The sequence below is a fragment of the Manis pentadactyla genome, chromosome 10, assembly GCF_030020395.1.
Source record: "Manis pentadactyla isolate mManPen7 chromosome 10, mManPen7.hap1, whole genome shotgun sequence".
NCBI lineage: Eukaryota > Metazoa > Chordata > Mammalia > Pholidota > Manidae > Manis > Manis pentadactyla.
In genome coordinates this window covers 98,888,259-98,904,589 of record NC_080028.1, presented here as the reverse complement: position 1 = coordinate 98,904,589, position 16,331 = coordinate 98,888,259, and the positions used below count along the sequence as shown (strand labels likewise).

At 39.1% G+C, this 16,331-nt stretch overlaps 1 protein-coding gene across 2 annotated transcripts in view; it reads left to right on the top strand.

The window, feature by feature from the left end:
- The window catches only part of LMTK2 (lemur tyrosine kinase 2), a 115,520-nt gene that overhangs the window by 36,972 nt on the left and 62,217 nt on the right, over positions 1-16,331 (top strand). For both annotated transcript variants that reach the window (XM_036897061.2, XM_036897060.2), the window contains exon 3: positions 1,643-1,787. In XM_036897061.2, the coding sequence (XP_036752956.2) occupies positions 1,643-1,787 (145 nt within the window). The remainder of the gene's footprint in view (positions 1-1,642; positions 1,788-16,331) is intronic.

The window sequence follows — 16,331 nt, the reverse complement described above, 5'->3', positions numbered from 1 at the left end:
AGACGGTTCTGCCCAGACTGAATCTCAGTCCTGACTCAGGGAGAGTATCATGATGCAAATGTGGGGAGTCTGTTCCTTTGAGGCTCCCCCTGGTGACTGTGATGCAGGTGAGTACCCCTCTGGCTCTGGGTACTGAGACCGAAGGAGAATGTCACTCTCTACTTTTTCTGTGTCCTTTAGATCGAGAACTGTGCAGTTTTAGAGATGACTGGTCCCTTGGGAGTCATTTCACAGACCAGGACTGTGCATTTAACAGCTAAGGTCTAGGAAAGGAAGTGTCTTGCCCATGTGCATCCATAGCCACGGGCATAGTTTTAAAAGTGACCCAGTCTTCTTCCATAGCCTCATTATTTTTTATTATACTGTCTTACTTCTCTGAATCTTTAGACTCATCTACTGCCTCATTGTGTGTATGCTGCTGCCAAGTTTGGAGTGGCATTATTTTTAAGGTGAGGGTGATGGCTAAAGGCCTTTTTAATGAGAGAACCTTCAGAACGTCCACAGGGAAAACTGAATAAACTCTTCTGTTTAGAGGTACCCCACAGATTGATGTTATAGCACCTCAGTTGCCCTGTGACCCCTCCCCTGTTACAAATAGCAGTAGTGCCCTAATGCATTTGACAGCACAGATGACAAAAGGAGAATAATATGCTCTCACATGCGTGTGAGACCGTAAATATTTTATCAGAGAAATGTAACTTTGCCTTCCTTGCATGGGGGACTTAGGAAAATGAAAAGAAGGTCTGCTGTGGAATGGGAAACTGTGCACTGGTCTGCTCTCAGCTTGTTTTGGTACCTGGGAGGGTGATACTCATTAATTTCCTGAGCAAGTGAATGGCTTTGCTAATCATCTGTATCTGTGTTAAATTAACACTGACACCAGCATAGACTGAGCTCCCTGAAATGATGATAGAAGAGTCAGTCAGCTTTCTGCTGAACAAAGTCGCTGGAAAGATTTCCACCACTTTCTTGGTGCGGCCTCTGTTTTAAAAGTTGCCATCTTTAGAAAACCAGATGTTCTGAGAATGCTAATTGCACTTACGTGCTACTCAGTCTTACACTAACCTTCATAGTTCAGCTCTTGATGATGATTCTACCCAGTTTAGTAACTTTTCCACTGTTATTCTTTCCATAGAAAGAAGACTTGCTTACAAATATCTTTTTTTTCTGAGTTTTAACCCTCCTTAGTTGATTGAACTCCCATTGCGACTGGAAATGCATATACAATTTAAAAATGAAAAAAGTTTGTTTGATTTAGTGTGCAAAAGGATTTGTGAAGGGGAATAATAAAAAAATAGTTTAGGCTCATAACTTAAAAGTTAATTTCTGAACTTAGAGTATTTCCATTTTAAGTTTCATGGTCATTTTAGAAAATTTTTCATTTAACTTCAAGCTATCAGTTAAAACAGTTACATAAATATGTATAATTTATTTTTTAATCTCATTTATTCTGTTCTTTGGAGTCGGAGAACACAGTTACCTATGCCTTTTACTTTAAGTACATATGAATGGGGAAAAAATTATGGCAGCATATCCCAAATGAGAGAATAAGTGTTTGTATCTCAAATGTTAGTGAATGTTTTTTACTATTGCTGTCAAGCTGATTTATATTGGATGTAACATTGCTCCTCTATTATTTTAGGAATTTGAAGATAATTTTGATGATGAGATAGATTTCACACCACCAGCCGAAGATACTCCCTCTGTTCAATCTCCAGCAGAAGTTTTCACACTTTCAGTGCCAAATATTTCACTACCAGCTCCATCGCAGTTCCAGTCTTCTGTAGGTAAGACTTTATGTCCTCATGTCATGTTTTCATGAACTAGTTCTGAGAAGTGAGAGTGGGAGCCTTGCTGATAATTGTGAAGACTCAGACTGCTTGTCTCTTCTGCTTGCATGTTTTTCTTCCTTCTGCTCCTCATAAAGCTGAATCCTAGTGGTTGGGCCCGCTGCATTCCTGCAAGAACTGGGCCCTCAGTCTGCTCTGAAAATCAGCTCATCTCAGTGCGTGGAAGTGGGACTCTCAGGCGCTGTGCATGGCCTGTTTTGACAGATAACTTCTCGACACTGGTTGCCTCACTGAGTGAGACACTGCTGTGTTCTGGGGTGTCCTGTGTTTTGGGGAGGGGGTGCATTTGGATCTGTTAATCAGATTGACTTTTCATCAGGGTGGAGGTTTGATCAGGTGTTAATTGATTTCTTGTTGTAAAATAGAGTATGATTAGTGGTTCGGGGATTAGGGATTTCTAAGACTGCTAGAGAAGGCTGGGTCTTCATAGGTGCCAAGCCTGCCAACAGTGGGAGTGCTTCGGGCAGGATAAACCCAACAGTCAATGGTACTGCTGTAGGCATGCATGACTGAAAGAAAAAGTAAGATAAAATACAACACAGCTGGTGCATTTCATGTAAAATATAAAGTTAGGTATATTTAGCATTCACAGATTTTTGCAACATTAAAAAAATGATACATAGTATTTAGTTTTAATTTCTAAAAGTAACAGTACCCTTACTTCAACGTCTTCAAAATAGTGGCCTTTAAAAGGAATCTAATATGCCCTGGGGATAAATGAAGTATACTTACCTCCAAATGGAAACATTTTATGTTATCTTTGTTTACATGATAATATGCTTTCCTTTATACTTCATGGAAGCTCTGAGAAACTTCTCCAGGGCTTTTACAGGCCTGGAGTCTAACACCCATGAATTAATTTCAAGTCATAGAATTCTAACTCAGATCAGCATAAGTAGGAAAGGGAATTTTTGGTAACAGAACCAGGCCATGGGAAGAGTAAGGGGTAAGCTGACCTTAGAGACAGCCAGATCCGAGGGCTTGGACACCTTCAGCACTTTACAGTCAGTCTTAGTTTTTTCTGTTCTTTGCACATTGGCTTTGTCTCGCAGCCTGGCTGCTTTCCCCAGTGGGGAGGTGGCTGCTGCCAACTCCAGGTTTGTAATCCTTGTGACCTTATAACCAGAAAGGAAAGGAGGTTCTCTTTCCTTGGACTAGAAAGAAAACCCTTGATGTGGACCCCTCACCATGGGTCACAAGGCAGGGACAGATAGGAGCCCGACGGCTTCTCTTGCAGATAGAGTGGGATAGACCAGAGCGCAGGAGACGTGGGCACAGCATAAATGGTAGTGACTTGGGCAGCCATCCTAATTGTGTTTATACACCTCTCTTTCTGTTTTTTTCTGTAGTCTAAATGCCCTCTTAATAGGAAGAAATCATTTCAAATTTCTCTGCATAGAAGAGTCACAGAATATTTTTATCATCTTGGCGTATAAGAGGCCTATCCAAGCTTGACACCAAATGTAGAAAACATAAAGGAAAATGTTGCCAAATTTGATTCATGAAAAGAAAGAGTCTGTAAGGAAAAAGACACTATTAACAAATTTGGCAAAGTAGCAAAAATATTTGTCAACTACAAAAAATGTTTTAATAAAAGAGTTACATGTTAAGATTACAAACAAACATGTAAGAAAGAGAATAAAACTCCAATAGAAAAAAATAAGTCAAGAATATGAAAGGAGAAATTCATAAAAAGAAAGTCAAGTGGCCATAAGAATAGGAATTTCATTATTAACTTAAATAACACATACTTAAAGTAAGAGGGTAACAGATGAATAAGGATGAAAAGAAACGCTACTGGGGATGATTGGTGAGTGGGTGTGGGGAACAGGCCCTCTCCTGAACTCACTGTTACTGGACCTGCTTTCTGGAGGGCAGTGTGTATGCCTCTGACAGGATGTATCAAATGTAAAAGGTGTTTGCTCTTGATCTGGCAGTTCCACTTTTAGTAGTTTATCTTTAGAAACTAACTGGGTAAGTGTGCAAAAGTACATCTACAAATGAATCTATTACAGCATTGTTTGGCAGTCTAAAAGGGAAACAGGTTATATGTCTGTCAATATGTAACTTGTTAAATTATGGGAAGTTCATACAATGGAATATTATGTGGTCCAATGAAAGTATGAAGGTGGACTGTATTTGATATGAAAGATACTTGGATTTGTTGAGTGAGAAAGGTATGCCACATAATCAAAAGCAAGTCTAGAGGAAGCTCTACCACATTTTTTCTTTTTTTTCCTTACAATGTATTTAATTTTTTGAGTAGATAATATAGTCACATGGTTCAAAAACCAGAACATAAAAAGGTACCTATAGTGAAAAGTCTTCCTCTAATCTGTGAGTATGGCCTCAGCTCCCACCCCCTTCCCTGGATAGACACTCCCTTGGTTTCTTACCATCTTCCCAGAGTTTGTCGATGCAACGCACGCCCTCGCCCCACTTACTTGACTCCGAGGTGGCTTGGTGAATATATTATTCTACACTTTCTTCCTTTCACTCACCAGCATACATTAGAGATCTTTCCATATGAATAAACAAAGGTTATTTATTCCTGCTTACAGGTTCTTACTATTTAAATTATATGAACTTAGCACAATTTATTTAACCAGTTTCCTATTGATAGATATTTGGTTTATTTTTAATCATATGCTATTAAAGATAGAGCTTGTGCCTCTGTTGGCCTACACATTGTTACTATGCTGGTATATTTGTAGGATAAATTTTCAAAAGTTGGTCAAAGAAAATGTGTGTTTATAATTCTGATAGATATTGCCAACTTACCCTCCGCAGGAGTTGTGCCAATTTATATTCCTGCCAGCTGGCTGTCAAATGGTACGCTCTCGCTATTGAAGCTAAGTTGATATCAATTTAAACTAGATTGTTACAAGTTTAGGATGCTAACTGTAATCCATGATAACTGCTAAGAAATAACTAAGAAATATACAGGAAAGGAAATGAAGAGGAAATAAAAAATACACTAAAAATACACCAAAAAGAATTTTTTCATAACAGGATTCCTAATTCTAATATAGCCAGATTTAGCAATCTTTTTAGAGTTAAAATTTTAAGTTTTTTTTTTAAGAGTTAAAGAGCTTTCTGTGTCTTAAGAAATCCTTTCCTATTCTGTGATCAAAGTAAGCTACTTTTTTCCCAATGTTTTAAGGTTTTGCTTTGACATTAAAGTTAAGTCCATAGCTCATCTGAGTTGATTTTTGAGTGTAGTGCTAGGAGGGAATCCATGAGTTTTCCTTGAAGATTACTAGGTTTTTTCCCAGCTTCATTCATTGACTGGTCCTTCCTTACCTGTCTGCTTTTTTTTTTTTTTTTTTTGTAGATAATTATTTTTTTATTGAAGGGTAGTTGACACACAGTATTATATTAGTTTCAGGTGTACAACACAGTGATTCAACATTTATATACATGATAATTCTAGGTACCAGCTATCACCATACAAAGCTGTTACAATATTTTGACTATGTTCCTTATGCTATACATTACATCTCGGTTACTTATTTATTTTACAATTGGAAGTGTGTACTTTTTTTTGTGTGTGAGGGCATCTCTCATATTTATTGATCAAATGGTTGTTAACAACAATAAAATTCTGTATAGGGGAGTCAATGCTCAATGCACAATCATTAATCTACCCCAAGCCTAATTTTCGTCAGTCTCTAATCTTCTGAAGCATAACGAACAAGTTCTTACATGGAGAACAAATTCTTACATAGTGAATAAGTTACATGGTGAACAGTACAAGGGCAGTCGTCACAGAAACTTTCAGTTTTGCTCATGCATTATGAACTATAAATAGTCAGTTCAAATATGAATACTCATTTGATTTTTATACTTGATTTATATGTGGATACCACATTTCTCTCTTTATTATTATTATTTTTAATAAAATGCTGAAGTGGTAGGTAGACACAAGATAAAGGTAGAAAACATAGTTTAGTGTTGTAACAGAGCAGATGTAGATGATCAGCTGTGTGCCTGTAGACTGTGTGTTATTCCAAGCTAGACAAGGGCAATAAAACATCCACGTATGCAGAAGATTTCTCTCAGAACAGCAGGGGGTAAGGTTCTAAGCCCCACCTCTGTTGATCCCCAATTTCTCACCTGATGGCCCCCCTGCGACTGTGCCTGTCTTAGGTTGTTCCTCCCTTGAGGAATCTTACCTGTCTCTGGCTAACCAGTCATCTTCCGGAGCCATACAGGGAATTGTAAAGTTGGTAAGTGAGAGAGAAGCCTTATTGTTTGAAAAGGTTAGCTTTTTACTTCTTTGCATATTAATGCCCTGTGGCTTCTATGCCAAGCATTTGTCTTGAGGTATCTTTACCACTTGGAAGAATTATGATACTCGGTAAATTTGATATGGGGCACGAATTCTATTTAAGGGTTGTAATTAGGAAGGAAGAAGAAAAGCTATAGAAGTAGCAGGCGGAAGAAAACATGGGAAGATTGATTATTTCTTTGACATATCTTCTTGTAGAGTAACTTCAGCATGGATAGGTTTTAAACTACTAATTAAATTGTGCACACACATTAACATAATAGGAATATAGTTACATAACCAAAGCATACCTGTAATTACCAGCCATCTCCAGTGAAACCAAGAAAACCAGTTAGGCACCTTAGGCATTTGTGAAAACTTATCTATGATATGGTGGGTATTGTCCAACTGAACTTGAACAGTCTGAGAGAAATCAGACAAATTAAAACAACCCATTCCTGGGGAATGTTCACATCCCTTATGTTCTTTTAACAGTAAATAGTCTGTAGTTGTAAGATTTTGGAGCACTACAATTTGCACTTCTCCTAATTCTTGGTTGAGTTCCAACAGTATAGATCCAGTCAAATTTGTTGTTTTACTGTATGCACAGGCCAGCTTAGATATCTCCTTCTTCATTCCCATGGCAAGTCCAGAAGCTGGTGGGATGAGTGCATCTACAGCTGTAGCAGTGCGTGGATCTTTGTTGGGGTTTTTTGATGATCATCTTCTGGCATGACTCTTCCAGAGAGTGCTGATGTTGGAAGTTCTTTTTCATATCGTATCTTAGTTCATTTTCGGGGTAGCCCAATTAGGCTTTGATCCTCTGTATAAACACAAACAGACCCTTTGCCTACACTTTTATATGCCCTTTATACTCTTGTGTAGAACTCATTGGAGGTTACCACACAGGAACTGCCCTTTTTTTTTTTTTTTTTTTGCTATCACTAATCTACACTTACATTACGAATATTATGTTTACTAGGCTCTCCCCTATACCTGGTCCCCCCTATAAACCCCTTTACAGTCACTGTCCATCAGCATAGCAAAATGTTGTAGACTCCCTACTTGCCTTCTCTGTGTTGTACAGCCCTCCCTTTTCTCCTACCCCCCAATGCATGCTAATCTTAATACCCCCCTACTTCTCCCCACCCCTTATCCCTCCCTACCCACCCATCCTCCCCAGTCCCTTTTCCTTTGGTACCTGTTAGTCCATTCTTGAGTTCTGTGATTCTGGTGCTGTTTTGTTCCTTCAGTTTTTCCTTTGTTCTTATATTCCACAGATAAGTGAAATCATTTGGTATTTCTCTTTCTCCACTTGGCTTGTTTCACTGAGCATAATACCCTCCAGCTCCATCCATGTTGCTGCAAATGATTGGATTTGCCCTTTTCTTATGGCTGAGTAGTATTCCATTGTGTATATGTACCACATCTTCTTTATCCATTCATCTATCGATGGACATTTAGGTTGCTTCCAATTCTTGGCTATTGTAAATAGTGCTGCGATAAACATAGGGGTGCACTGATCTTTCTCATACTTGATTGCTGCATTCTTAGGGTAAATTCCTAGGAGTGCAATTCCTGGGTCAAATGGTAGGTCTGTTTTGAGCATTTTGATGTACCTCCATACTGCTTTCCACAATGGTTGAACTAACTTACATTCCCACCAGCAGTGTAGGAGGGTTCCCCTTTCTGCACAGCCTCGCCAACATTTGTTGTTGTTTGTCTTTTGGATGGCAGCCATCCTTACTGGTGTGAGGTGATACCTCATTGTAGTTTTAAATTGCATTTCTCTGATAATTAGTGATGTGGAGCATCTTTTCATGTGTCTGTTGGCCATCTGTATTTCTTTTTTGGAGAACTGTCTGTTCAGTTCCTCTGCCCATTTTTTAGTTGGGTTATTTGTTTTTTGTTTGTTGAGGCGTGTGAGCTCTTTATATATTCTGGACGTCAAGCCTTTATCGGATGTGTCATTTTCAAATATATTCTCCCATACTGTAGGGATCCTTTTTGTTCTATTGATGGTGTCTTTTGCTGTACAGAAGCTTTTCAGCTTAATATAGTCCCACTTGTTCATTTTTGCTGTTGTTTTCCTTGCCCGGGGAGATATGTTCAGGAAGAGGTCACTCACGTTTATGTCTAAGAGGTTTTTGCCTATGTTTTCTTCCAAGAGTTTAATGGTTTCATGACTTACATTCAGGTCTTTGATCCATTTTGAGTTTACTTTTGTATATGGGGTTATACAATGGTCCAGTTTCATTCTCCTACATGTAGCTGTCCAGTTTTGCCAGCACCACCTGTTGAAGAGACTGTCATTTCACCATTGTATGTCCATGGCTCCTTTATCAAATATTAATTGACCATATATGTCTGGGTTAATGTCTGGATTCTCTAGTCTGTTCCATTGGTCTGTGGCTCTGTTCTTGTGCCAGTACCAAATTGTCTTGATTACTATGGCTTTATAGTAGAGCTTGAAGTTGGGGAGTGAGATCCCCCCTACTTTATTCTTCTTTCTCAGGATTGCTTTGGCTATTCGGGGTCTTTGGTGCTTCCATATGAATTTTTGAATTATTTGTTCCAGTTCATTGAAGAATGTTGCTGGTAGTTTCATAGGGATTGCATCAAATCTGTATATTGCTTTGGGCAGGATGGCCATTTTGACGATATTAATTCTTCCTAGCCACGAGCATGGGATGAGTTTCCATCTGTTAGTGTCCCCTTTAATTTCTCTTAAGAGTGACTTGTAGTTTTCAGAGTATAAGTCTTTCACTTCTTTGGTTAAGTTTATTCCTAGGTATTTTATTTTTTTTGATGCAATTGTGAATGGAGTTGTTTTCCTGATTTCTCTTTCTGTTGGTTCATTGTTAGTGTATATGAAAGCCACAGATTTCTGTGTGTTGATTTTGTATCCTGCAACTTTGCTGTATTCCGATATCAGTTCTAGTAGTTTTGGGGTGGAGTCTTTAGGGTTTTTTATGTACAGTATCATGTCATCTGCAAATAGTGACAGTTTAACTTCTTCTTTACCAATCTGGATTCCTTGTATTTCTCTGTTTTGTCTGATTGCCGTGGCTAGGACCTCCAGTACTATGTTAAATAACAGTGGAGAGAGTGGGCATCCCTGTCTAGTTCCCGATCTCAGAGGAAATGCTTTCAGCTTCTCGCTGTTCAATATAATGTTGGCTGTGGGTTTATCATAGGTGGCCTTTATTATGTTGAGGTACTTGCCCTCTATTCCCATTTTGCTGAGAGTTTTTATCATGAATGGGTGTTGAACTTTGTCAAATGCTTTTTCAGCATCTATGGAGATGACCATGTGGTTTTTGTCTTTCTTTTTGTTGATGTGGTGGATGATGTTGATGGACTTTCGAATGTTGTGCCATCCTTGCATCCCTGGGATGAATCCCACTTAGTCATGGTGTATGATCCTTTTGATGTATTTTTGAATTCGGTTTGCTAATATTTTGTTGAGTGTTTTTGCATCTACGTTCATCAGGGATATTGGTCTGTAGTTTTCTTTTTTGGTGGGGTCTTTGCCTGGTTTTGGTATTAGGGTGATGTTAGCTTCATAGAATGAGTTTGGGAGTATCCCCTCCTCCTCTATTTTTTGGAAAACTCTAAGGAGAATGGGTATTATGTCTTCCCTGTATGTCTGATAAAATTCCGAGGTAAATCCATCTGGCCTGGGGGTTTTGTTCTTTGGTAGTTTTTTGATTACCACTTCAATTTCGTTGCTGGTAATTGGTCTGTTTAGATTTTCTGTTTCTTTCTGGGTCAATTGTGGAAGGTTGTATTTTTGTAGGAAGTTGTCCATTTCTCCTAGATTTCCCAGCTTGTTAGCATATAGGTTTTCATAGTATTCTCTAATAATTCTTTGTATTTCTGTGGGGTCTGTCATGATTTTTCCTTTCTCGTTTCTGATACTGTTGATTTGTGTTGACTCTCTTTTCTTCTTAATAAGTCTGGCTAGAGGCTTATCTATTTTGTTTATTTTCTCGAAGAACCAGCTCTTGGTTTCATTGATTTTTGCTATTGTTTTATTCTTCTCAATTTTATTTATTTCTTCTCTGATCTTTATTATGTCCCTCCTTCTGCTGACCTTAGGCCTCATCTGTTCTTCTTTTTCCAATTTCGATAATTGTGACATTAGACCATTCATTTGGGATTGCTCTTCCTTTTTTAAATATGCTTGGATTGCTATATACTTTCCTCTTAAGACTGCTTTTGCTGTGTCCCACAGAAGTTGGGGCTTAGTGTTGTTGTTGTCATTTGTTTCCATGTATTGCTGGATCTCCATTTTGATTTGGTCTTTGATCCATTGATTATTTAGGAGTGTGTTGTTAAGCCTCCATGTGTTTGTGAGCCTCTTTGCTTTCTTTGTACAGTTTATTTCTAGTTTTATGCCTTTGTGGTCTGAAAAGTTGGTTGTTAGGATTTCAATCTTTTGGAATTTACTGAGGCTCTTTTTGTGGCCTAGTATGTAGTCTATTCTGGAGAATGTTCCATGTGCACTTGAGAAGAATGTGTATCCTGTTGCTTTTGGATGTAGAGTTCTGTAGATGTCTGTTAGGTCCATCTGCTCTACTGTGTTGTTCAGTGCTTCCGTGTCCTTACGTATTTTCTGCCCGGTGGATCTATCCTTTGGGGTGAGTGGTGTGTTGAAGTCTCCTAGAATGAATGCATTGCAGTCTATATCCCCCTTTAGTTCTGTTAGTATTTGTTTCACACATGCTGGTGCTCCTGTGTTGGGTGCATATATATTTAGAATGGTTATATCCTCTTGTTTGACTGAGCCCTTTATCATTATGTAGTGTCCTTCTTTATCTCTTGTTACTTTCTTTGTTTTGAAGTCTATTTTGTCTGATATTAGTACTGCAACCCCTGCTCTCTTCTCGCTGTTGTTTGCCTGAAATATGTTTTTCCATCCCTTGACTTTTAGTCTGTACATGTCTTTGGGTTTGAGGTGAGTTTCTTGTAAGCAGCATGTAAATGGGTCTTGCTTTTTTATCCATTCTATTACTCTGTGTCTTTTGATTGGTGCATTCAGCCCATTAACATTTAGGGTGACTATAGAAAGACATGTACTTATTGCCATTGCAGGCTTTGAATTCATGGTTACCAAGGGTTCAAGGTTAGCCTCTTCAGTATCTTACTGCCTAACTTAGCTCGCTTATTGAGCTGCTATATACACTGTCTTGAGATTCTTTTCTTCTCTCCCTTCTTATTCCTCCTCCTCCATTCTTCATTTGTTGGGTGTTTTGTTTTGTGCTCTTTCTAGGAGTGCTCCCATCTAGAGCAGTCCCTGTAAGATATCCTGTAGAGGTGGTTTGTGGGAAGCAAATTCCCTCAGCTTTTGTTTGCGAATTGTTTAATCCCACCATCATATTTGAATGATAGTCGTGCTGGATACAGTATCCTTGGTTAAAGGCCCTTCTGTTTCATTGCATTAAATGTATCATGCCATTCTCTTCTGGCCTGTAGGGTTTCTGTTGAGAAGTCTGACGTTAGCCTGATGGGTTTCCCTTTATAGGTGACCTTTTTCTCTCTAGCTGCCTTTAACACTCTTTCCTTGTCCTTGGTCTTTGCTATTTTAATTATTATGTGTCTTGGTGTTGTCCTCCTTGGATCCTTTCTGTTGGGGGTTCTGTGTATTTCTGTGGTCTGTTCGATTATTTCCTCCCCCAGTTTGGGGAAGTTTTCAGCAATTATTTCTTCCACGATACTTTCCATCCCTTTTCCACTCTCTTCTTCTTCTGGAACCCCTATAATACGGATATTGTTCCTTTTGGATTGGTCACACAGTTCTCTTAATATTGTTTCATTCCTGGAGATCCTTTTATCTCTCTCTATGTCAGCTTCTATGCATTCCTGTTCTCTGGTTTCAGTTCCATCAATGGCCTCTTGCATCCTATCCATTCTGCTTATAAACCCTTCCAGAGTTTGTTTCATTTCTGCGATCTCCTTTCTGGCATCTGTGATCTCCCTCCGGACTTCATCCCGTTTCTCTTGCGTATTTCTCTGCATCTCTGTCAGCATGTTTATGATTTTTATTTTGAATTCTTTTTCAGGAAGACTGGTTAGGTCTGTCTCCTTCTCTGGTGTTGTCTCTGTGATCTTTGTCTGCCTGTAGTTTTGCCTTTTCATGGTGATAGGAATAGTTTGCAGAGCTGGGACGAGTGACGGCTGGAAGGACTTCCTTTCTTGTTGGTTTGTGGCCCTCCTCTCCTGGGAAAACAGCGACCTCTTGTGGCTTGTGCTGGGCAGCTGCGCACAGACAGGGCTTCTGCTTCCTGCCAGGCTGCTATGGAGTTTATCTCCGCTGTTGCTGTGGGCGTGGCCTAGCTTGGGCAGCTGCTCTAAAGTGGTGGAGTCGCTTTGGAGGGGGAGCTGCCGGGAGGCTATTTATCTCCGTAAGGGGCCTCCCTGCTCCCTGCAGCCCAGGGGATTAGGGTACCCAGAGATCCCCGGATTCCCTACCTCTGGATTAAGTGTCCCGCCCTGCCCCTTTAAGACTTCCAAAAAACACCCGTCAAAGCAAAACAACGACCACAATAAATAAATAAATAAATAAATAAAAAATGAATGAATGAATGAATGAATGAATGAATGAATGAATAAATAAATAAATACATACATACATACATACATACATACATACATACACACACACACACACATACACACATACATGCATGCATGCCGCTCGTTTTTCTTTATTCTCCGGCGCCAGCCTCAGTCTTCTGGTCACCTATGTTGCTGCCCTGTTTCCCTAATATTGGGGTCCCTATCCCTTTAAGACTTCCAAAAAGCGCTCGCCAAAACAAAACAGAAAAATAAAAATAAATGGCCGCTCACTTTTCTTATGTCGTCCGACGCCAGTCCCCCGGTACCCGCTCACTGTGCTTGCTGCCCTATTTCCCTAGTATCCAGGGCCCTGTACATGCACTATGTCTGCGCTCTGGTCCGGATTGCAGGGGCTGGATGTTCAACAGTCCTGGGCTCCGTCTCCCTCCCGCTCTGTCTATTCTCCCGCGGGGAGCTGGGGGTACGGGCGCTCGGGTCCCGCCGGGCTGGGGCTTGTATCTTACCCCTTTCACGAGGCACTGGGTTCTCACAGGTGTGGATGTGTTCTGGATGCTGTCCTGTGTCCTCTGGTCTTTATTCTAGGAAGAGTTGTCTTTGTTATATTTTCATAGATATATGTGGTTTTGGGAGGAGATTTCTGCTGCTCTACTCACGCCGCCATCTTGGCTCCACCCTTACCTGTCTGCTTTTTAAGTTGTGTATGCTTGTGGGTCTGTTCTAGGCTTTCTTCTATTTCATCCTTCAATTTGTCAGTTTATTGTCCCAGTACCACACTGTCTTAATTATAATCACTTATTTATATTAATTATAAATCACATGTGATTTGCAAATATTTTTATATTAATTATAAATCACATGTGATTTGCAAATATTTTCTTCCATTCTTTAGGTTGTTATTTTCACTCTTTTGATAGTGTCCTTTGATACACAAAAGCTTGTAATTTTGATGAGGCCCATTTTTTTCTCTTTTGTTTCTTGTGTTTTTAGTGTCATATTTAAGAGACCATTGTCAAATCCAAGGTCATGAAGATTTTGCTCTTCTATGATTTTTAAGGTTTTAGTGAGTAAGAGACTAGGTTCATTATTTCCAGATAGATAGATAGTTGTCTTACAACGGGTTTTGAAGAGACTATTCTTTACCCTATTGAGTTGTCTTGTGTCCCCTTTTTGAGAATCAACCATGTTTGTTTGGGTTTATATCTAGACTCTCGGTTGTACTCCTTTGATCTGTATGTCTGTCCTTATGCCTGTATCACACTGTTTTGATTATTGTAGCTTTGTAGTAAGCTTTGAAATTGAGAGGCAAGAGTCTTCCAGCTTCTCCTTTTTCAGTATTATCTTGGCTTTTCACAGCCCCTTGCAATTCCATATAATTTTATGATCTTTTTTTCCATTTCTGCAAAAAGAGGCCATTGGAATTTTTGTGTATGTAACATTTTGATTCCCTTCTCATTCACTTTTATGTGTATTTTAGATATTTTCTAAGTGATCATATAGTGATTATCTTAAAAGTACAACAATTGAGTTTGAATTGACACTGTCTTAGCTTCAGTAGCATACAAAAACTGCTTCAGTGCAGCTCAGCCTCTTCCTTTTGTGTTGTCACAAATTACATCTTTATGCATTGTGCTCCCATTAGCATAGATTTATAATTTTGTATGCATTTGTCTTTTAAATCATGTAAGAAATAAAAAGCGGAGCTACACAGCAAAAATACAATAATACTGGTTTTTAGATTGGCCTATGTAGTTATATTTACCAGAGATACTTATTTCTTCATATGGCTTACAGTTACTGTTTAGTGTCCTTATATTTTGCCCTGAAGGGTTCTCTTTAACATTTCTTGTAGTGCAGGTATAGTAACAGCAATCTCCCTTATGTCTTAATTTCACCGTCATTTTTTGGAAGATAGCTTTTCCCAGGTGTGGAATTCTTGGTTGATGGTACTTTTCTTTCAGTATTTTATATATGTCATCCTACTGCTTCTGGTCTCCATGGCTTCCTATCAAGAAATTGTTTGTTAATCTTATCAAATCCCTTGTATGTGATGAAAATTGCTGTTCTCAAGATGTATCTTTGTATTTTGAGAGATTGATTATAATGTATCTTGTTGTGGATCTCTTCAACTTTATCTTACTTGGACTTTAACTTCTTAAATGTGCAGATTCATGTCCTTTAATCAGATTTGTGTCTTTTTTTTTTACCATTTTGTGTTCATATATTCTTTCTGCCCCTTTTTCTCTCTCTGTTCCTCTGGAATCTCATTATGGATATGTTGGTCCATTTGATGGTATCCCACAAGTCCCATAGACTTTGTTCATTAGTTTTTTCATTCTTTTTCCTTTCTGCTCCTCAGGCTGGATAATTTCATTTGCTTATTTTCAGTTCACTTTCTGTCTGTTCAGATCTGTTGTTGAACCCTGTTGTGAATTTTTAATTTCAGTTATTGTACTTTTCAGCTTCAAAATTTTCTTTGCCTTATTGTAGTAATTTCTGTCTCTTTTTGTCTTCTCTGTTTATTGAGACATCATTCCCTCGATTTCGTTTAGGTCTTTGTCCATGGTTTCCTTTGTCCCTTTCAAAGGCATATTTAAGGTAGTTGATCTAAAGTCTTGTCTAGTAAGGTCAGTCAATGTCTGTGTGTTCTCAGGGCCACTTTCTTTTAAATTTCTTTTGTACCTGTGAGTGAACCATACTATCTTGTGTCTTTGCATGTTTTGTAATATTTTGTTGAAAATTGGACATTTTGAATAAAATGATGAGCAAAAGAGAAGAAAAGAAAGAAAGAAAAAAATACTCTCCAGGTCCTTGCAGATGGGCTGCGTGGGGCATGCCTCACTCAGGCCTTTCACAGCTCTGCCCTAGCCTTCACTTCCTGCTGGTGCATGTTTAAAGACCAGCCAGGGTGACAGCTTATCGTCTCCTCAAATTTTTGTGAGCAGGTGTCCTTCCCTGAGCATGCATGTGGCTCTCTAGGTTCCTGTATACATGCAGTGGCTTTTCAGAGCCCCTGTTCCCCAACCAAGCGTCATTCCCTAGCTTCTCTCTGGAAGCTTTCAGCATGTCTGCTGTTTGCCTCAGCTATTGTCATTTGACCCAGGTGGCAGCGCTTTGTTCATTTGGCATTCATTGTTTTTGAGGAATAGGTAGCCACTCAGTTCTGCTGGAGTTGAGTTAGGTGAAATGGGGAAGTCGCGTGGTATCAGTCCTTCAGGGAAACCTCAGTCAGGTCAAAAGAGACATAATTCCTTGTGAATAAGGTCCTCTCTGCTCCTTTGGAACCTGAGCACACAGCGGGACATGGGTCATCTTTGAGACTGCTATTGTACCAGGTAAGGGGAGCAGAGCTGGTCTAAAATTAAAAGCCACAAAGGAATTCTGCCATTTCTGTGGCCTTTCACCTGGTTTGCTTTGGTTGCTGTAAATCTTTGACTCTCTTCCAGAGTTCTGGTACGATTGACAAGATTTTCAGTGTTTCTAAGGAAGTATAGTTCCCAGAGGTCCCTACTCTACATAAAATTAATGACTAAGCAAAAACCAATGGACTGGATTAGTGTTTACAGTATAGAGTAGTTGGGTCAGAAAAAACAATGCAAGGTTGTTAAAGAATCAAAGTAGGATTCTCACTG